The sequence below is a fragment of the Branchiostoma floridae genome, chromosome 18 (assembly GCF_000003815.2).
Source record: "Branchiostoma floridae strain S238N-H82 chromosome 18, Bfl_VNyyK, whole genome shotgun sequence".
NCBI classification, from domain to species: domain Eukaryota; kingdom Metazoa; phylum Chordata; class Leptocardii; order Amphioxiformes; family Branchiostomatidae; genus Branchiostoma; species Branchiostoma floridae.
The window spans coordinates 18,499,300-18,519,274 of record NC_049996.1 but is presented as its reverse complement, the minus strand read 5'-3'; the positions used below and the strand labels follow the sequence as shown (position 1 = coordinate 18,519,274).

The window sequence follows — 19,975 nt, the reverse complement described above, 5'->3', positions numbered from 1 at the left end:
GCAGTTATCCGAATGGTGCAACAAAGCGAAGTTATTAAGCTGGACCGCACTACCACAGGATTTGGGGATTTCGTGCAATTAACAGAAGTGCGCGATTATCCGTTGTGCAATTAACTGTATACGGGCAGCAACCAATTTGGCCGTGTTGGTTTAATTATATGGATGCCATCCTCTGGGACAACCAAAACTAATGCAAGCATGCGAATAAACTTGGTAAAAGAAAGTTGCCTTCATTTCATATCAATTTAAATCTAAGTGTTCAGGAAGGTTAAAAATGACTTGATATAAAGAGTCTGGTTTACAAAACAATAGATTCCTTTTTTCTTCTCATCTTCTTTGGCTGTGGAATTGGCTTTGGTGTTCTACGACATTAGCATCCGTTCCCCGATATTGTTATTGTAACTTAGAGCATATATCTATCCAATTTGACGTCGCTAGCGATACATCACATCGTTCTCATTCTCTTCGTACAGGGGCAAAAGAGATGAAAGAGAACAACAACGAAAACGGTCACGGCGAGGCAACAACACAAGAAGACGGCTCCAGGACCGACGCTGACGTCACGGAGGGGACCAATGAGAACAAAGGGGGGAATTCCGTAGACGCATCATCATCATCATCTAAGACAACTAAGGACAGTAGAGCGGGAAAGAGAATACTAGCTACAGGATCGGGGCACAGTATCGTGATAGACAGCCCGGCTGGGGACGCCGTAAAGACAGGCTGCACGACAAAGGAGACTCGGGCGGAACCATGTGAACAGGAGGAGGGGGTGGCAGATGCCAGGAAATCGAAGGCAGACCAGGAGACCGTGTACCCTCAAAGACGATCAGGTAATGTTACCCAAGTCATATTTGCGAGATTTGAGAAAGCCTTTGTTATTACTGTGCATCTAAAGAAGTGAAAGACAAAGCGCGTTCATTTAACCACGCCACAGTGACATATCCCAACTTTCCAACATTCACGAAAGGATTGAAAGCCACTTTTCTCTTAAGATCGCAGAACCCACAAATTACAGAAAAAGTGGAATTATGGTAATCACTGTTCATTGTCACATGTTAGTCCATTTATTTGCAATTAGCCTCTGAGCATGAAATTGCAAAACGTATATATTATAATTCACTTCCTTGCTCCTGTTTGGCCGATAGGAGTGCAATTTAGTCTGACTATCACATTTTAGATGTATTCAAACCTCTGCTACTCAACACATTACACATAACACGGTAGCGCGCGTAGTCCAGTGATGGCGGCCCTGCCTCTGGAACTAGAAGCCGTGAGTTCGATCCCGGCTGTGTCGCTCACCCAACATGCACGCTACCGAAAAGGGTTGCAGTCCTTAGGACAGGACGTTAAGCCGTGGTCCACTGTCCATTGTGCTTGTCGTAAAGAGCTATGGGAACTTCCCAAGTACAATAAACCTGTAAATACTGTGCATAGCGTCTGTACTCTCTGTCACGACCAGTGGAAGACTAGCTCTTCAGTGAGCTAAAACTGGTTCGAGATTATAAAAAAAATTACTGACGTAATGTTAGTGATTCCGTTTCATTTCTAACTGTCCGATAATTTCCATGTTTTCTACTCCTCCAGGAGTGTCCATCATCAGACAGAACGCCACCAGTTCTCCAGAGGAAAGCCCGAAGACGCACTCATCTGCAGTATCGATACGAGACGTCCATGTCAATGTCAATGTGAAGAACAGCAAACCAGCTTCGTGAATTTTCTCTCAACACAGGATCCTACTGTCACGAAGGAACGGTTCGCTCACGAGACTGGGGCAACGCGCCATGAAACAAGCTCTAAACGGAAGCCCAGATTTGCGTGGGCGTTGCCATGATTCATCACTTCCTGTGTACGTGTCTACAACATTGGAGCAGAGCCAAACCAAGATATCAAATTCTCCAAATATTCCATTACACCACACTCCCTGGCAGGCTGCCTAACTTCGGACACACGCCAGGACAAGTAAACAAACACCCAACCTGATTGCAATGCATATACCTCCATTTTTACTGAGTCCACACAAAGCCATATTTTTGCTTGGATAAAAGGAACTCAATGCTCACCTTCCCGCGTTATTAAATCGCTCTTAGACTAGTACAAATGAAACATATTATCAACTGATCTAATCAGTTTTTTTTGGTGGGAATACCTGAAATTGTTTAATAAAATCGAGGTAGAATCGGAAAAACGCCGAAAATACAATAATTCCTAATCATTCGTCACAATAAGGATATTCACGATCTCGAGTACGCATGCGCGCCGAAATGCATGGTGGGTAATTTGTCAAAGGTAAAGACCCCTATCTTGTAAACAAGTCAGGTCTCACTCATTGTTTCAGTTTTCGTAACAATGTCCAGACGTGTTTTGTGTATCATTTGGCATATTACCTATAATATATTTCTCTGCGCAAACGTACTTAGAATTGTGAACCTCCTTATGAAGTCAAGTGTGAAAAAAAATGTTTTGGGTCCGAATCAAATCGTAGTGTTCCTGAGGTCACACCTAAACTTTCTCTGCTGACAGTATAACTCTGGGTCTTGATACTGGAATCTAAGACATTTAGATGAGTTCAGCACTGAACATATTCATCATCATCATCATCATCACCACCAAGCCATCCCTGCGCCAGAAAAAGTCGTGTTTTGAAGCACACAGATTCTAGAAAATTCCTTCTTGGAGATGGACCTTATCGCTCAGTCTTTTTGCGTGTGATGTAACTGTCTGTCAATCAGTCAGAAATTGAAAATCTCTCTCTCTCTTGAGGTGCAGGGTTAAACATGATATCATTGAATAGCATTGTCTGATAGAAGGCACAATATGTCGCCTAAAGCTGAAATACGTCAAAATACGTCATTTACTAGTTCCGAATGAGGTTTTCTGTTCTTCAACGTCGTTATGGTCACAGAGAAGAAGTAGCTTAATTTTAGATTTTCTATCATTGTATGCAAACATCAAATCCATGTTTACTACATAAAGTGCATCAAAACACGGACAGAAAGAGCAGGGAATTCTATGCCAGGCTGAGGGAGATTTTTTAGTATTATCGTCTTTGTTAAGTAATTAAAAAGCTCTGCTTTAAGAAACCTTTTAAAATATGGAGCCTAATATGATAATGCATAATATGGTGTTGTTATTGTTATGTATGTCCGATATGTACTTCCTTCGTCGTATAAACATTAAGCTTTGTAAGAGAGTTTCTACCCATGTTAAAAATTGTACGTATACAATATCCTTCCAATGTATATAACGTTATATATGTGCTTGTCATCATGGAATCTCAATGGGAAATTTCACCATACCAAACCATGCCTCGCTCGTGCCCTTGTACATGTAACAGATACTGTAAACAACGTGTCGCTGTTACAACTTGGACGTATTGTACAAGTCAAATGCAAATATGATATCGAGTTCACTACGTGTGATTGTTGGCTTTATGTACACATACATTTTTGTAGTGGTTTGAGATACTGGAACGTGAGAGTATGCAATGAATTTTGTACAACCATTTCTCCTAGGCAGAGCCTAGTCCAAAACTATACAATATACTACTGGTAGACCGGGCAGAGGTTTCCACTTTTGTGGGCGTGGCCTCTAACAACTTGTCAGCCAATGAGAGGATCGGATTTACTTACAGAAAGCTCTGATTGGCTGATAGTTAGTTAGACGCCATGACCACGAAATTGGATATCTCCGCTCGATTTGGCAGAGACTCCCCAAGGTATATTGTATAAGCCGTAATCAAGCAAGGCTCTGCATAGGCCACAACTTTGTATATGGAATCGATGTTTGTATCAAATGCACGGACATTTTTGTACGACATCCGCAGAAATTTAAAGCGGCAGCGCATGGTTTCCAGAAGTGGTAAGAAAAAGGGATGATTTGCATATGACGTCACGTGTCACGTGATTTTGTTTACGTCGCCATCTTGGGTATTAAAAGTTTGTCGTCTGCAGTTCTACGTGACATTGACGGGATTCCGGACGCTGATAGGCTATCAAAACGATGTTTCACATCTGGAAACTTGTGGCAAGACCATGTGCAACCAAAACGTGGTCGTGCTTGTTGCGTGCGATCCATGGCTGTAACGGTCACTCAGTGAGAGTTCTCAAAGATATCATTACTATCCAAGTTTGCATCATTGGAAATGACAAATGTGTAACGTTAGTTAAGTCTAGTGTAGTTTACGGTACTGCATCAAATACAGTTGTACATCTTTGCTGTGGTATATGAGAATTTTGATGGGTGAAAGAACAGTGCTATGCATTTGTAAACCGAGAAGGCTATATCAGGAAAACGTTAACGTTTGTTGTGAAATGGATTTTAATAATAACGCCACACATAAAATGTCTATTTTCTTGGGAACTATAAGTATAGATGCGGCTGGCGCAGTGGACTAACACTGGCAAACGTAAGCGTGCTTTAAGTTTTAATGAAGACTGAAAAACGAAAAATGCAGCGCACTATTTTCAATGCGCTGACACTGTTCATCTTTTACAAAAGCGAGATCCGATAGGACGCGAACGAAATATACGTATACTTCTTGTACGTATGTTTATACATGATACTATTTGCAAGAGATAGGAACAATCGCCGAGAGAATAATTTAAAACTGTTATACCTACATAATCTTTGTATCCACGAGTCGTTCAGTTTGTCATTTTTCATCTGTTGTTAGTATATATATATATATATATATTATAAGAGTGGTGTACACCACATCATTGAGATTGTGATGTGTGTATCTACATTTGGATTGGGTCAGTGGTTTGTACTATATGCGTGTGCTGTGGCTAACTTTTGAACTTAAACCTTACACAATACGATGTATCATACACACCACGAAATTGATAATTCTCTGTACATATATCTATCTATCTCGGTCTTCGTTGAAATACTTTTATCCAACCATTTAAAGTATATGCGTATGTATACGTGAAAACGGTGTATTATTCAAATTCGCCTACAAGTTACCATTCTGCAGTATATCTTCCATAGACAGTTGAGTGCCGCCAACATGGCTACCCCAGTTTTGCAGAAATGGTTTCATGTACATTGCTGATTTTACAAGATTTTATTTCATATACCGTATATGCATGTGGTGACTCTGCTATTACCTTTGTTGATATTCTGATCGTCTTCATATCGTTGTTAATGCAATGAGATTGTGAGAATCGCTGCCTATTGCCTGTCTCTGTGCCCCCGGTCTGAAACCTGAATGTTGTAAAGTAAGAAACAATTTGTATAGAATCTCTGGTGGCAGCATTTTAAGGACAGATGTTTACTGCGCGGTATTTCTCAGTGTGCACTTGGGAAATTATAAACATGAAACAACCACTTCTGTTGCTGTTGTCCTCATTCACTACCAAAGTGAAAGTGAAAGTGATCTCGAACCAGTTTTAGCTCACTGAAGAGCTTATCTTCCACTGGTCGTGACAGAGAGGGCAGGTGCTATGTACAGTATTTACAGGTTCATTGTACAGGGGAAATTCCCCTAGCTCTTTACGACAAGCATAATGAACAGTGGACCACGGCTTAACGTCCCGTCATATTAAAGGACTGCAACCCTTACCGGTAGCGTGCATGTCGGGTGAGCGACACAGCCGGGATCGAACCCACGGCTTCTAGTTCCAGAGGCAAGGCCGCTAACCGCTGGACTACGCGCGCTACCGAACTACCAAACTAGACAGATGTTCATAAGTTAGTGTTTCTTTCTCACACTACAGTCATCATCACTAAGCTAGTTAAAAACAACGGAAATCATGTAATGATGGAAAGATAGGCAAGTTCAGCGTGTCATAATCTCATCCGTCAAGCTTCCAGATCATAGAAACTCACCACACACAGTAGCCAGCTATCTTAAGTCTCCAAAAAGTCGTTTACTGAATGATTTCGCCATTTCAGACGATGTCTCGCGCCGTTTCTGATGACGTCAATTTCGGGACTAACCACTTCCAGCTAGGGGTCTGCAAAATGAACCAAAATCTTGTTGAAAACAAATTTGACAATCTACACCCTGCACTATCTTATCAATATAAAATATCTCTTACATTCTACAAGAATAGGCCTTCTACAAGTCTTACACTGGATAAAAACTGTACAGGTGTGTATTATTGACCTTTGCCCTCAGCGGACTCAATTTACAAGCAACACTTAGAGAAAAAAGTCTACATTTGTAATAAAACGTCAATCCCTTTAAATTGTGTCTATATTATGATGTCAACAGTATTCATTTGTACACCCATATGCGACTTGAAGGTCAAATACCCGGTGACATGATGTTTACCATGGTTTAAGTGTAAACCGGAAAAGCAAACTCGTGCCACAGTGACACTGTGACGTATTTCCGGTTTACACGGAAGTTAAACCACAAGTTTACGGCGAAGTCATGAACTCTCCACACGGTTAGATTTCCGTTTGGTAGACCCAACTCTGAACTGACAAAGTAGGAACGTCGGAGGTAGTCGGGAGTTGGAGCCTGGCCACCTCGTCGTGATTGACATATCAGCGGGACAACCAGGAAGGTTTCCGTGAGAGGGTAACCGCCGAGAAAAGTACCCATCGACAAGTTTTCTGTCAAACTGTATCATTTGTAACGGTTTACGTTCGCAACAAACCACAGTGACTGACAAACGACAACAGTATCGAATCTTATCGACTATGGAGCCAGGGGCCGTTCGTACAGTGACGTTGGGCGCGCTGTGTTTAGTCATTCTGACTAGTCTTCCTACGAACGCACAGGCCGGTAAGTTCATGTCGTGCTTTCACTTTTGAGGAAGTAAAGGTACTTCCTCCTTTCAATTCAGTACGTTTATATCATTCTCCTACGCATAGATATCCAACGGCAAACTGCCTTACAGACAAGAGGAAGTTTGCCGTTGGATGTCTCTGCGTAGGAGAAGGGTTTATATATGTCCGTCTTTAAAACGTCGCTGCTTTGTGATATTAAATGGTGATGCTGCTGATTCGGACTGTCATAACAGTATATGTAAAAGAGTCTGACCCGTGTCCCTTTATTCATAAGAACAAACTATCTCACACATAATTATCGACTGCAAAAATATTTGCAACCTGGTTGAATGATATCGCACACTCCTTGCTCCCAAGTACGCTTCAAGAAAATAACATATATTCTATGGACATATTTTAAATACTGTCATGCTTTGCCAAGTGTTATATTTTTAGATACAGATGACGTATGAAAAACTCAGGTTACACAATACCAACTCTGGAAGCTGGAAAACTGTACGGGGTGTCATCAACACACCACACACACACACACGCACACACACGCCATGCACTGTTGTTGTTTCTGTATTGTACACTGCTGTCCTTTGTTGTCTTAATGAAAGGAAAACAATAACAGTGGCTGTTTTATCTGTACAGGTTGTCCGACTGTCCGTCTGTTTGGGTCCGCTAGTCTATATCCACCACAACTATTGGTTAGTACATACAGCATGACCAGTCCGGCTACACCTGGGACTCGACCTGAATACAGAAACGATGAGACCAAAGCACCGGTGTTTTTCGATGAAGACTATTGGCATATTGAAAATAGAAATCGTTTCCGTGTGAGAGACTCCAGCTTATATCTTGAAGACATAACCGGCACCTTTGAGATCTGGGACAGCGATGAAGGAGAATTTGTGCTGGACACGAAAGCACACTTTAGTTGTGCAGGTTTGTGAATTTTCAGCAATACCTAATTAGTGTTCAGCAATGTTGCTAGTTAGATAATGCTGTTCTTGTCTGTTTTTGCAGAATTTTACGACTGTTCTTAATTTAAGATATAGATGGTATCTCATTTGAAATGCATTGTCTACATTTGTTGCTAGTCTGATGTTTGCTTTTTATTTGTGAGTCGCAACTATACATTCATTATGCAGATACTTCTCTCCACACAGACATAACGTACATCTGCAAGGACGACAAGAAAACCATACGGTGTCCCCGACCGGACTTTCAGCAACTCTTGATCGTTCGTGCCGCGTACGGACAGGACTGGGCGTGCAAGCTGTCAGGATGTACAGAGAGAGAGGGGGGCTGTGTGGCTTGTAATTGGCTGAGCAAAAATGACGTCATAACAAGAGTTATGGACCGCTGCACCCGTGCCCCGGGAAGCTGTATCCTAGAACCGTCAGACGAGATGTTCGGAGGGAACCCGTGTGACCATATCGAGGGGGATGTGGACACGTACCTGAGAGTGGAACACAGGTGTATAAATGGTGAGTACCCTCGACATTAAGGTTCATCTTCCGTACCTTAGTATAGCTGTACGTTTTGCAGTTAAGAGGCGGGTCATTGAGAAAAAAGCAATTTTCAGACTTTTCGTCTGAAAGTTGCTTTTGGTGCTTGAGTTCTGTATAACACTGGATGTTATAATATCTAACTGTTACATTTCCTGATATCCCTTCCCCCCAGTTCCGTTGTCCCTAGGTTGCTACCAGGACGAACCAGTTAATAAACCTCTACTGACTGGTCCCTCTGTCTCTCATGTCAACACCACCATTCAAAAGTGTCTGAAATATTGTCGAGCCCAAAGCTATCGGTACGCTGGAGTTGCCAACAGATTTGGCTGTCGTTGCGGGAACCAATTACAACAAGACTCTGCCTCCCGCCGACTACCGGTCAACGAGTGCACTGCACCGTGTGGGGGAGACCAGTTCCAGTTCTGTGGAGGTCCCAGCACGTCACAGAGAGTAGAAGTGTTTGAAGGTAAGAAACTCCTTCATTTTCAAAACTTTTAAAACTGTCGGATCTGTCATTGGTGCTGATTCAACTATCACGTAATGGCCCCAAAACCTCATTCTAAACATATCAAAGAACTTGTGGATCAAAAACTTGTCATGCTTCCTTCTTTTTATCCATGGCAAGCACTTAATACTTTCCGATGGTACATGTAATATCTTCTTTTCGGCGTCTTTCTTTCCGTGTCTCAAGTACTCTATACAACGTTGTATGAAATTATGAGAGGTGATAGCTTGCGCTTATTGAAACGCAGCTACGTGGAACCAAGCAGAATATTCAACTAACATGTAAAGAACAAAGATGGCGGACAAGCGCAAGAGGTTGTGACCTCTAATGTAATGAGGCCGACTAATAATCCTTTAACACTGCGTTGAATGAATGCTAAAAGTTTGTTTTCCATCTGTAGCGTCTATTGGAGCATGTGGTGGCGATCTGAAGGCAAATGAAGGGATCATCTACTCCCCTGACTTCCCCGGACCGTACCCACTAGATCAGAACTGTGTATGGAACATACAAGTAGCCCCTGAAAAGGTCATAAGGGTCAAGTTAGAACTCTTAGACATCACCGCAGAAGACAGCCTGACGATTGTAGAGGGCAACTCTTCGCGATCGATTGTTACCTTTCTAAACGGTACGTCAGAATACGTCAGTTTCAGCAGCTATGTCCGTCTGCAGTTCCTAGCAGGGCCGCGAAGAGCGCAGCAAACGAACGGATTCATTCTGCGTTATGAAGGTGAGTTGGAATGAATACAGACTTAAATACTGCCTGGTCGTGTGACACATGTTGGCTTAACACATAATGAAACAATACAAAAAATAAACACTTACTAATAAAGACTTCCATATCTTTTCCAGGGGTTGGCCATTGTGTACCTGTCACAGTGAGTGATGACGTCATTTCCGTTTCCCCTAACCATGGAGGAAACGTCGCTATTGGCCAACGCGTGACGATCACTTGCAAAAACGGGCAAAATGTTACAGTACTGTGTCAGAAGAACGGGACCTTCGACATCCCTACGCCTTATTGTTCAGGTACGTTCGTGTAATAATGACACTATTCTTTTATTAAGTCCGCCTATACATTTGGGTCGTCTTTAGTGATATTTGATGCTCGTTGGCCATTGCCGACCTGTATTACCAATAAACGGGATCGCGGTTTATTTATCAATTCCACCTCCAAAGCTTCTGGGTGTCCACTTCAAGAAAACATTCTGATTTGCAATGTGGTTGTACACGACCTATACTGTCGTGGAAACCGTGTTAAAACTATAATAAAGAACGCACCGTGTTATTCTTTGCTATCATAATTGCACTAGACTGATGTATTAGTGGCAAGTAGTAATATGTAACGCTTCGCCTTACATTACATGTACATTGTTGTCTTCTTTCAATGTTGTATAGCCAAGAATCTGCATGCACTGTATTAGATTAATGTTACTGTTAATGTTGACTTATCCAATGTACAGCACCTTGCCTTACATTCTACAGGTGACAATTGTTATGCAATAAACTAATTGATTCTTCAGAGACGACAACGGACCGTGGACAGGATGCTGTGGCGTGGGCAGCCCCAGTTTCCGTCCTGGGGGCCGTTCTACTTGTGTCAATCGGGGTCTTTGCTATCTTCATCGTCAAACGTAGGAGGTAACTGTGCCAATATTCTTACTCGTTTGAAACTTAACTTATTAATGAAAGCTCAAATCGGCCTGCAGGCCACTTTTCATTGAGGTCATGAGGGAAGGGGTAAGGGTCAGATAAAATACAACAGAGATGCAGATTACATCTAGTAACAGCATTTCAAGTCCACGCATTTCTAGAAAAAGGAATCCGCTTGTACCTTTCTTAGAGACGATCTAAGGGGTGGGTATACGTAGGTTTTCTAGAAGGATCTGGGAGTGGTATACGCCTCGCTATATACATCGTATGTTGTTCAGGTGCGCTATTACTTAGAAGCCCCCACGTCGTGCGACGCATGAGGCGCGCTATGCATTTACATTTTACCTTGTACAAAACGACTGCATTCCACGTTACGTTCTAATTTGGGTATTTCACATAACAGGGCTGCGAAAGAGCCAGGAACCTCCACCCACGATTACGACATGGTCGACCCAGGAACCGACGACAACGATGAGTATGAGATGGTCGACACACGTGACTCTCGCCCCCCGGCCAGGGGTCCCCAAGCCCCGGCAGCATTTCCCCCTCCTCCTGGAGCGTATGGAGCCCGGTCTGACTCTGCTGACTACCAGGCGCTGGACCCCAGCACCATGGGAAACACTGACAGTGAATACACCAGCCTGACAACCAACCGCGCCCACCCAGACTACGAGAACAGCCACGAATATCTGGAGCTGTCGAACCAGACAACCAACCGCGTCCGCACAGACGACTCGGACTACGAGAACGACTTCGAATACGAGGACACTATCTGACAGTTCAGTTTTTGTCCAGATTCGGCCAATCAGATCGGCTATACGGCCATGACGTCATTCTACCGCCAGAGCCGAGCTGAGTGTTCAACTCACTGATTTCTGTGAATTTTGGAAATGCCTGATTGAGATGAGATTGTGTCGCTGACAACAGTCCAATAACTGTTAAGGAAGTTAAGTTAAGGAACATAGTAATTGGAATATATAGGAATTTTTATGGTAATAAAATGAGCATTATAATATGCTATATCATATTAGGGTTATTAGATCTTAGAGTATCTCTTTTGAATCAGCTGAGGTGCATAAATGGCGCTGGAACTTTTGGAGCGATTCTGAACAAAATGTAATTGAGAATAACATTTGTCAAAGAGCCATCATGCACCAAGGCATTTATTGTACATTATTTAAACAAGTCGTCCTTACATATCTTAGTATGATTCCATGTAATATTTCCTGTGCTCCATCATCTACATGTACCGTCCTCTGTATGGGTTAAACAATAGTCGCCATCATATGAACGTCTCATAGAACTTAACTTAAGTTTTGTATTACAATAGATTGCAATTTGCGAAAAAAAAGACAAAACGTTTGAATAAGGTAGAGAAAAATATGTCTGCGCCGATAGCAAGAGTCTGCTCTGTGCCATTTTCCACTTTAGTAGTTACACAACAATTGCATGCTGTTTTGCCGCAGTGAAAAAATGAAGTAAAACGGTCAAGTTTAGGTACTTCCTCACAGTGTAAATATGTCCGTGAGTCGAGTCTGAAACATAACGAAATACAAAATAAATCAATATGAAAATTGTACATGGCATACCGTGAATATACGCATGTATGAGCAACATACACCACAACATACTTAGTGTGCATTTAGTCTTATTAGCGGAACTATAAGAGTACCAAGAAATCATCAGACTGTTGTTTCTCTCTCTACGCTGTCATATTGATGCCGCGGTTGAAATAAGGAAATAAAATGATTATACATAACGAACCTGCAATGCCTGCGTAGTACAGGACTGGAAATGAGCATTATCGAACTATTGATGATGGAAATGAACTTGTTTCACCGTAGACAGTAATATCAATCATTTTGATTTTCATACAGGCGTGTCAGTTAAGATAAATAAATGTTCATAAGTAGAAATCGTTAACTACTAACAACACAAATAACTCAAGATAACTTGATATAGCAGGAATTGATAATAGTACTAAGTATGCACGTTCAAACACCAGACCATGACCAAACAAGAAATCTTTTTAAAAAAGCTGTGCCTTGCCGCGTATTTTATGTTATTTTGGTAAGATAGACTAGATTCTACGCTTAAAAATCCCGAGTTCCACATGTCGCCCCCCTCCCCCTCATTATCATAATTTATGTCAGATGAATTATTGGCACATTAAACAGGTTTTGTAAAACTTTTTGACCCACAATGAATATGCATTATTTTTTATTACAAACTAAGTTCCTTCTGATGCAATTTGTGATATATATTTATATAAACATGGTGAGTTAAAGCGTAGATTTATTACGCTGGACCACATACAGTAACATGCGTCTAGAAGAGCGTTTTAATACTCGCCTGGAATGTACTATTGTCTAACTAAGCCATGAAACTCGGCAAGGAAAGAAGGGCCTTTGGAAGGGGCTTTGGAAGGGCTGGGTTAAAAGGTCCGTCCATTGATCCATGGAAAAAAGCTGGCGTAAAGCCTTGCCTGGCGGCAAGGCAAAAAATCTAACAGTGGATGGACTTAAAATCAAAGTGATTAAAGTGTAGTTTGCATACTTAGGCTAATGTTATTGGCAGTATCACCAATAGATCATCAGAGTGTTGTTTCTCTCTCTACGTTGTCATTACGTCCGTGAAATGTTCTACTATTCGGACCATTCTCTTCCTGTGGAACGATCGCCATCAATGCAGCCTCCAACTCTTCCGCTAGGGGACGCTGTGAAGCCTCTGCGTCCCAACACCTGGCCATCAAACGGTACAGCATTACGGGGCAGTTTTCCGGTTTCTCCAGACGCGTGCCGAGCTTATGCAGGTGGAGAAGCCGACGGCAGTCCGGGTGCAGCATGTCTGGGTAGTGGGGCTCCTCGCCAAAGGTAACGATCTCCCACAGCAGCACCCCAAAGGACCAGACATCGCTGTAACTTGTGTAGACTCCGTCCCGTATCGACTCTAAGGACATCTACTTTAAGGGTAAACGGTCCGCCACCCTACCCTCCTGTTTAACATGCACGTATTCAGTGTTGGTGTACACGTCGCGAGCGAGCCCGAAGTCGGCGATTTTGGCTATGTTCTTCTCGGTGACTAACACATTCCGGGCAGCCACGTCGCGATGGACGATTTTAACGCGCTCCAGTTCTTGTAACCCTCGGGCCACGTGGACTGCCAGGCCGAGGAAGTCGAGCGAAGACGCCCCCGGGTTGGCACGATTTCGCCGAAGGTATTGAAGAAGATCTCCCCTCGGAGCGTACTCGAGTATGATACGCTTGGGTTCAGTCTGCGTGATGATACCGTACAGTCCGACAATATTGGGATGCATGGCTTTCTTGTTATCCACCGTGTACTCCGAACTATTGTACAAGGCTGTCAGAATGTCCGCCTCACGGTAAAAGTCCTTGTGGCACATTGCGCTGTGTGATTCACCTCGAAGAGTCTTCGCGGCTACAAGAACGTTTTGCTTACCGGGTCTTTTTAATTGTGCGAGAACCACGTGACCAAACGTAACTTGTCCAATCATCCTGATAACCCTTAGATGTTTCTCGTCCCGTTCCCATGGTAACAGCATCTGCGTTTGTTCTTCCTCGTCGATATTTTCCATCATTTGCACATGCCCGTTGGTCTTCCTGCAGACGTTATGGCGGCAAAAAATGGCTACAGACACTAGAAGTATCAGGGCTACAACTGGTACTGTGAACCATGCTGGACTAAAACTTGTGCTTTTCGTAATGTCGTCGTCACAGGTGCCGTTGAAGACATTGCAAGTCGTATTCTGTTCACATTTGCACCCGTATGAACAGCTAGGGCCGTACCGACCAAGCGGGCATGGTCGCTCGCAGTTAGAACCGTACCAGCCCGCAATACAACTACACGTGCCATTGATATGGTCGCACGTGTTGGCCGCGTTCTCACAGGTACACCGTGTGGCACAGTCTTGTCCGAAATAACCATGGGGGCATGGGGACTGACAGTTAGCACCCATCCAACCCGGAGGACAAACACACCCCCTCAGCCGGTCACATCGCCCACCATTGTGGCAATCACATGTCTCGTTGCAGAACTTCCCGTGGTGGTTAGAGGAACATTGACTCGCGTTCAGCAAAAACTCCGTCTCCAGCGTTCGTCCATCGGTTGTGTTCACGATACAGTAATACAATCCGTTTTCCTCGTCAACGACGGCTGGTATAGACAATACGGAACTTTCCCCACTCTGTAGCAATGCGTGTCTTCCGCTTTTCATGCTGTTTCCTGTTAGCGGTTTCTGTTCCCATGTTAAAGATACTACGTTGACGTGAATGGCTGTACAGGACAAGCTAACGTTGTCTCCAATCTTGATATTTTGGTCCGGTTTTGAGGTTGTGATGATTACTGTAGATACAGGTATGTCGCAGGCGACACCCACCCACCCAGGTTTACACAAGCATGCTCCATTGTATCCATGGCAACTCGCGCCATTTTTACAGATACAGACCTGATCACATAGAGGACCATACCGACCGAATCCACACCCTACGATATTCACCGAGAACCGAATGGAGAAACTTAATACCGTGCCATCAACACGAAGAAGATCACTAACAGTACAGTCGTAGGCCATGGAGGAATGGACAACGGTTGTGTCAAAATACAGAAAATATTCCATAGCAGTATCGTTTACCCAAGACGACTTGAGTAGGTTGTTCTGTTCAAGGTCTCGAAACGTGGTTGCAGCTTGATTTTTTGTGTCGCTGTTTCTGCGTATGAAGTAGAACGTACCTTCTATGCCATCGCGGTTAGAAGGGCAGGTAATGTTACCAATTCCGTGCATCTTTAGGATCGAAAACACGGCCGTCCATTCCAATTTATTCATCTCCGATCCCCACGTCACCTGGACCGTACATCTGCTGTTGTCTGCAGAGATAAGGGTACTTTGATAGTCACTGCTTGACACATTTCCCGGTAGATCTACGTGCCAGTTGCCCACGCTTGTAGCGCTGTGGACATAAATGCCGAACAGTTGTTCTGAATCCTTTCTCACGGGCGTTACACACGCGGAGTTGTACACCGGCGGATAGTCGGGTACATCATCCACGTTCACGGTCAAGTTTAGGTACTTTCTGACAGGGGGAAGTGTTTCTGACATATCCGTGAGTCGAATCTCAAGTTCATACCTTGATTGAAGCTTGAATTCCAGCGGATTTTTCACTCGAAGCTTGCCGTTTGAGTCGCCGATGTCAAATCTGTTGAAGTCGTCCCCAGACAAGACTTCATACTCGTTGTTGCTGTTGTCGTTTTTACCGTTGTCATTCCACAAAATATTGAGGTCAGCCACGAGTGAACCGATCGGGAGATTTTCAGGTATAGTTACCTGTCGCCGTAGCTTTATACCGGTGGGCGCGCTTCCACCCATATTCAGCAAGCCGCAAACGAACAGAACGCTCCAAAACAACTGAGACGACAACTGCATCATATTTGCTGCGTCCGTACTACAGATCGCGATAGCGTAAAACCGACGCACAGTTTAGAGTTGGAAGAATACTGCCACGGACATCTTCTGACTACTGTCTCTGCTTGACGATATGATAAGATCCTTTTGAGGAAGTGAAACCTATGCGAAGGAATTTTAAGGAACATCACATTGTTTTGAGTCACCTTTTTTCTGACAATAGATAGTTAAAAGGGAAGTATCTATCGATATCTGATATCTTGAAGGAAGTGGCGGCACGAACAACAACGTTATTGTATTGCATACCCGGTAAACTGCCTTGAGGGTAATACATCAGGTTTGTACTGAACAGCACAAGCTGCATACCAGGTAAATCGCCTTAAGGCGTAACACACCAGGTTTGTACTGAACAGTACAAGCTGCATACCCGGTAAACCGCCTCATGGTGTAACACACCAGGTTTGTACTGAACAGTACAAGCTGCATACCCGGTAAACAGCCTTAAGGCGTAACACACCAGGTTTGTACTGAACAGTACAAGCTGCATACCCGGTAAACCGCCTCATGGTGTAACACACCAGGTTTGTACTGAACAGTACAAGCTGCATACCCGGTAAACAGCCTTAAGGCGTAACACACCAGGTTTGTACTGAACAGTACAAGCTGCATACCCGGTAAACCGTCTCATGGCGTAACACACCAGGTTTGTACTGAACAGTACAAGCTGCATACCCGGTAAACAGCCTTAAGGCGTAACACACCAGGTTTGTACTGAACAGTACAAGCTGCATACCCGGTAAACCGCCTCATGGTGTAACACACAAGGTTTGTACTGAACAGTACAAGCTGCATACCCGGTAAACAGCCTTAAGGCGTAACACACCAGGTTTGTACTGAACAATACAAGCTGCATACCAGGTAAACCGCCGTATGTCGTAACACACCAGGTTTGTGCTGAACAGTACAAGCTGCATACCAGGTAAACCGCCTTATGGTGTAACACACAAGGTTTGTACTGAACAGTACAAGCTGCATACCCGGTAAACCGCCCCATGGTGTAACACACCAGGTTTGTGCTGAACAGTACAAGCTGCATACCAGGTAAACCGCCTTATGGTGTAACACACAAGGTTTGTACTGAACAGTACAAGCTGCATACCCGGTAAACCGCCCCATGGTGTAACACACAAGGTTTGTGCTGAACAGTACAAGCTGCATACCCGGTAAACCGCCTTATGGTGTAACACACAAGGTTTGTACTGAACAGTACAAGCTGCATACCCGGTAAACCGCCCCATGGTGTAACACACAAGGTTTGTGCTGAACAGTACAAGCTGCATACCAGGTAAACCGCCTTATGGTGTAACACACAAGGTTTGTACTGAACAGTACAAGCTGCATACCCGGTAAACAGCCTCATGGTGTAACACACCAGGTTTGTGCTGAACAGTACAAGCTGCATATCCGGTAAACCGCCTCATGGCATAACACACCAGGTTTGTACTGAACAATACAAGCTGCATACCAGGTAAACCGCCTTAAGGCGTAACACACCAGGTTTGTACTGAACAGTACAAGCTGCATACCCGGTAAACCGCCTCATGGTGTAACACACCAGGTTTGTACTGAACAGTACAAGCTGCATACCCGGTACCGTCTCATGGTGTAACACACCAGGTTTGTACTGAACAATACAAGCTGCATACCAGGTAAACCGCCTTAAGGCGTAACACACAAGGTTTGTACTGAACACTACAAGCTGCATACCCGGTTAACCGCCTCATGGTGTAACACACCAGGTCTGTACTGAACAGTACAAGCTGCATACCAGGTAAACCGCCTTAAGGCGTAACGCTTCAGGTTTGTACTGAGTACAACCTGCATATCCGGACAGATTTAATTGCTCGCCCCCTAATAATAGCCTGACTATATTGGTGTGTGTGTGTGTGTGTGTGTGTGTGTGTGTGTGTGCTATCATCATGGTTGCTACAAAAGGATGCTTAGATGTGCATCATGATGAGCAACACTGTACAAAAATATCTGTATGCTGGACTCCCCAAACTATCTGATGTAATACAAGCTAGACGGCTGATATTTTCTGGACACTGTATATTGTATCTGTATCTGTACAGTGATCTAGCTACTGGGACAAGAACACGTGGCCGTCCCCAACTACGTTTTAAGGACTCGGTATCAAACGGGACTTGAAGGCCCTTGACATGAGCATCAACACATGGGAGTCACTTGCAGCAAACAGAACTCTTTGGAGACAGGAAGTCAAGGAGGGACTAAAACGGGGGGAAGAAAAGCAGAGACTTGCAGCAGAACACAGACGATCAAAACGTAAAAACAAACAATAAGTACATTGTGTAGAATTTACATGTAGGACTACTCATGGTCCTGCGAGACCGACGAGCGCCTTTACTACTGCTAGTTACTGAAACAAGAAGTGTCCAGCTTGGTGCTATGGACACTAGCACATAATAGAGAAGGAGGCCGGGAAGACCGCCCCTCGCTGAGTACCTGGACGTGCTGAATAAATATACAGGGCTAGAAGCTGGTGGAATGTAGCCTGGATGCATGACTGTTTCCAGGGCCTACACACACCAGCTGAGCTAGAACCTCGTAGCTACTATTGGCATTGGGCTGGGGGTCTGGAATCCAAACTAGACTACATGGGGAAGGCCATACAAGACAGAGGCTTCTTGGCGGCCATGGTGGTTTGGGTGGCAGAGATAAAAGAGTCTGTGTACTAGCATACACAGGTCCATGCATTGTGCTGTGACCACTTCTGTACAGTGGGAAATGGTTTGTGTTTAACAAAGGAAACAGGATGTGCTGAAGAAAGATACTGAGTTAGAGGCTGACGGCATGGGGAATGCCATACAAGACAGAGGGTTCTTGGCGGTTTTGGTGAGCTAGAGAGGCACCAAACATACATGTAAGTCAAAAGTCAGAGTGGTTGATAGTAGGTTGAACACAACCACCAATATTACATTACCATGAACATTATAATCATGAATATTCAGAAATATTTAGAGAAAGACGTAGACACAAACTGAAGTTCCGACTATCTCTATTATCATTGTAGCAAGATATACAATTTTAGGTAAAATCACTCTTTACAATCTCAATTTCTTGGTAACAAAAACACTTCAACATTAACAGTATCAGCATATTCAATCTTTGCTATTAACTGCTTTTCAGGACCAACTATAACATAGTTTAACATCTTAGATATAATGTTATAAATTTACGTGCCTTTTCAACACAATCATTACATAACCGGTAAAAACAACTACAGCAAGATAACATGTACTATTGGCACCGCCCCTGGGGTGTAGCCAAAAATTTGTAACACTATTTGTTACAAGTGCAAAGTCTTTTTACAAAACATTTTCCACTAGCACTGCAATATTCAACAAACTTGTAACACGTATACAGTCATATATCATATGAAGTATTGAATGCATGTGCGTAAATATATATATATATAGATATATATAACAGAACTTTCAAGAGTAGATTTCAACAAATACAATGTTCCATCATCTGTAACTCTTATGATGTAGCTGGGTACCTTAAGTCAACACCAATGTTATAAGAAAAAATGTTATCAAGGCCTTCTCATCATGAATGTCTTAAACAGAATCTGAATTACTGATGCTGTATTTAGTGGACATCATTAATTATGAAGTCATGTGTTTTGAAACAACGATGCGAATTTTTGGGGTACCCAGTTGAACTATAAGCATCACATTTGACCTTACAGTGCTTCTACATATCAACTGCATTTTTTTACGGTCCTGACCGGCGATCGTTTTTATCAGAAGTAGCATACACGTATGGCTTAGACACAGTAGAATGTAAACTGCAGTAGTGTTTGTTATTGCACTGTTAGAGTGGCTTTTTTACTCGCAAGTTTATCTGTTGGTAGAGATGTCTGCAAATCAAAGTTGAACTGTAATTTCTAACTTACACAAAATGTTCAAAACAACTCTTCCTGCAACTTATGATCCACTGCTCACCAAGCCACATGGTCTATCTGCATAACATGATGTCACAGAAACAGTGGATTGTTCATTCTTCGACGAAGACTGGAGTTTTACGGTAGAAACTTTAGCTAAGTATAATTTTTTGTGTTGGAAATTACAG

At 43.3% G+C, this 19,975-nt stretch overlaps 3 protein-coding genes across 3 annotated transcripts in view; 2 read left to right on the top strand and 1 right to left on the bottom strand.

Moving 5' to 3' along the window:
• LOC118405728 (calcium/calmodulin-dependent 3',5'-cyclic nucleotide phosphodiesterase 1C-like) overlaps nt 1–5,334 on the top strand; it is a 34,806-nt gene extending 29,472 nt beyond the window's left edge. Inside the window, exons 13-14 of the mRNA XM_035805407.1 lie at nt 474–833; nt 1,588–5,334. Of these exons, the coding sequence (XP_035661300.1) occupies nt 474–488 (15 nt within the window). The 3' untranslated portion in view covers nt 489–833; nt 1,588–5,334. The remainder of the gene's footprint in view (nt 1–473; nt 834–1,587) is intronic.
• Nucleotides 5,335–8,043: 2,709 nt separating this feature from the next.
• Nucleotides 8,044–12,396, top strand: LOC118405549. Its single transcript, XM_035805053.1, has 6 exons — nt 8,044–8,222; nt 8,419–8,712; nt 9,152–9,478; nt 9,601–9,777; nt 10,272–10,389; nt 10,805–12,396. Exons 1-6 carry the CDS (start codon nt 8,090–8,092, stop codon nt 11,175–11,177), a joined length of 1,422 nt encoding a protein of 473 aa, XP_035660946.1. The 5' UTR covers nt 8,044–8,089; the 3' UTR covers nt 11,178–12,396.
• A 548-nt stretch (nt 12,397–12,944) lies between these two features.
• Nucleotides 12,945–15,685, bottom strand: LOC118405548 (epidermal growth factor receptor-like). Its single transcript, XM_035805052.1, is given in 1 exon segment — nt 12,945–15,685. A coding segment is annotated over 1 exon segment (2,523 nt). The 5' UTR covers nt 15,518–15,685; the 3' UTR covers nt 12,945–12,994.
• Nucleotides 15,686–19,975: the final 4,290 nt, after the last annotated feature.

Coding starts and splice junctions, on each gene's coding strand:
- LOC118405549 (XM_035805053.1), top strand. CDS start 8,090: ATGGACCGCTGCACCCGTGCCCCGGGAAGCTGTATCCTAGAACCGTCA. Junction 8,223..8,418: donor GGAACACAGGTGTATAAATG/GTGAGTACCCTC, acceptor CCTTCCCCCCAG/TTCCGTTGTCCCTAGGTTGC. Junction 9,778..10,271: donor CCCTACGCCTTATTGTTCAG/GTACGTTCGTGT, acceptor TTGATTCTTCAG/AGACGACAACGGACCGTGGA.